The sequence below is a fragment of the Ochlerotatus camptorhynchus genome, unplaced genomic scaffold, assembly GCF_037179485.1.
Source record: "Ochlerotatus camptorhynchus isolate MF236.1 unplaced genomic scaffold, CSIRO-AGI_Acam_v1.1 ptg000063l, whole genome shotgun sequence".
In the NCBI taxonomy this organism is placed as follows: Eukaryota; Metazoa; Arthropoda; class Insecta; order Diptera; family Culicidae; genus Ochlerotatus; species Ochlerotatus camptorhynchus.
Genome location: NW_027040553.1, coordinates 2,060,835 through 2,062,631, shown reverse-complemented (window position 1 = coordinate 2,062,631; position 1,797 = coordinate 2,060,835). Strand labels below are relative to the sequence as shown.

At 41.4% G+C, this 1,797-nt stretch overlaps 1 protein-coding gene across 1 annotated transcript; it reads right to left on the bottom strand.

Annotated features, from left to right (window-relative positions):
- Nucleotides 1–333: 333 nt before the first annotated feature.
- LOC135696915 (uncharacterized) lies at nucleotides 334–1,224 on the bottom strand. Its single transcript, XM_065216451.1, has one exon. It carries the CDS (start codon nucleotides 1,222–1,224, stop codon nucleotides 334–336), a length of 891 nt encoding a protein of 296 aa, XP_065072523.1.
- Nucleotides 1,225–1,797: the final 573 nt, after the last annotated feature.

Here is a 1,797-nt window from a genome sequence, read left to right as displayed (position 1 = left end):
AACCAAAACATTCTAGTACATTTGGTGAAAATGCTAGTTCAATCTAGTAGTAGTGTTGCCATGTGGTACAATCCAGTAGTATTGGTGTTGCCATGTGGTACACTGAAAAATTGCAATAGCAGGTTAGTCACGAAAGTTTTCGAGCCGCTCCGTCTGTCACTTCGTTTGTGCCAATACTGGCTCCTGAAAATATCCCAGGGTAAACAATTAGACTACTGTAAGTGATTCCTTCGTTGTATATGACGTGGTGAGAACAAGGTCCAGAAAAACAAAAAGTGTATAGTTCGGTATTCGGTTTTTTAACAATAATATTCAACAGTATATTTATTTAATTTAACGAATTTGATGATCATGTAGATATTGCGCCAAAACATCTCGCACATGGATTGCATTTCTAGATGCATTACTGCCACGCTGGATGCAGTCGGCATTAATCCCTCCAAGAGGATCAGCTTGCGAACGCCACTCACCAGAAACTATGATTTCCCCATTCTGATCAACATGATCAACAAAAGACGGCAATGCATATTGCTGTCCCTCGTATCTTTTAATAAAATTATGGAGCACAACGGTGGATTTAGCAATGTTTTCAGCTGCTTTGGGATGTAGATGCAATGGCGCTAATAAAATCCTCCAGCAAGCGACCAGAATTCCGAATGCGTTCTCAATTGTCCTGCGTGCTCTTGAGAGCCTGAAGTTGAAATTTTCTTTTAACGGTTCCAGGTTCCTGCCAGGGTATGGGCGCATCAAATTTGCCTTCAATGGGAACGCAGCATCACCCACAATAAAGTAAGGGATAACTTCTCCATTGGGCAATGCATCCGGTTGTGGCAGTCCCAAACCTCCATGCAGTAGTCGGAAACCAAACGCGCTGTTGGCAAATACGCTTCCGTCAGCGTTACCACCATATGCTCCTATATCAACGGCAATAAAATTATAGTTGGCGTCACACATGGCCATAAGCACCACCGAATATTGCTTTTTATAGTTGTAGTACAGAGAACCAGAATTCGGCGGACACGTTATCGTAACGTGCTTGCCATCAACAGCGGCACAACAATGTGGAAAATTCCAGCGGTCCTCAAGTTCGCTACTGTACTGTGCCCACTTTTGTTCTTCTACCTCAGGCATATACTCCTCCTTCAGCTCATCCCAGAGTACGGCTGTCACCTCTTGAGTTATTTTCCGGACCGTAGTGACCCCTAGTCGGAAAAGCCGGGACATTTGAAAAATGCTCGAACCATGCGCCAAATACCTAGTCAAAAATATTACCAAATTAATATAAAACAAGTACGTTAAAGTTAAGTACGAAGTCCTAAAAAAGAATTAGTGTTTTTGATGCATATACCAACATATGGTCATTCCTTGGCAAAAAGACAACTGCATCTTTTTATCCGGAAATAATCCCTTAAACACTCAATTACTATGTAGCTGAATTTCTGAATAACCGATGTTGACTTATTGAACTTTATTCTTATTTCTCAACTCTTTCCGATCCCCGTTTTTATGCCGTGGCAATATAAACTTACATGAGCGTTATACCCTGGACAGACTATGGCTTATATCATGTAATATAGGCTGTCTTGTAATGAGCACTCATACATAGGATTTCCAGTGAAAACTAGATGTATGAGTGCTCATTGCAAGCCAGCCTATATTACATGATATAAGCCATAGTCTGTCCGGGGTATTAAAAACAGTCGACACTCCGGATTGACTGGTTTCCGGATAGAAAACTTTTCAATTTGGTGTTTGATCCGACCTAGCAGGATATTGAATGTTGCTGGAGACATTCTC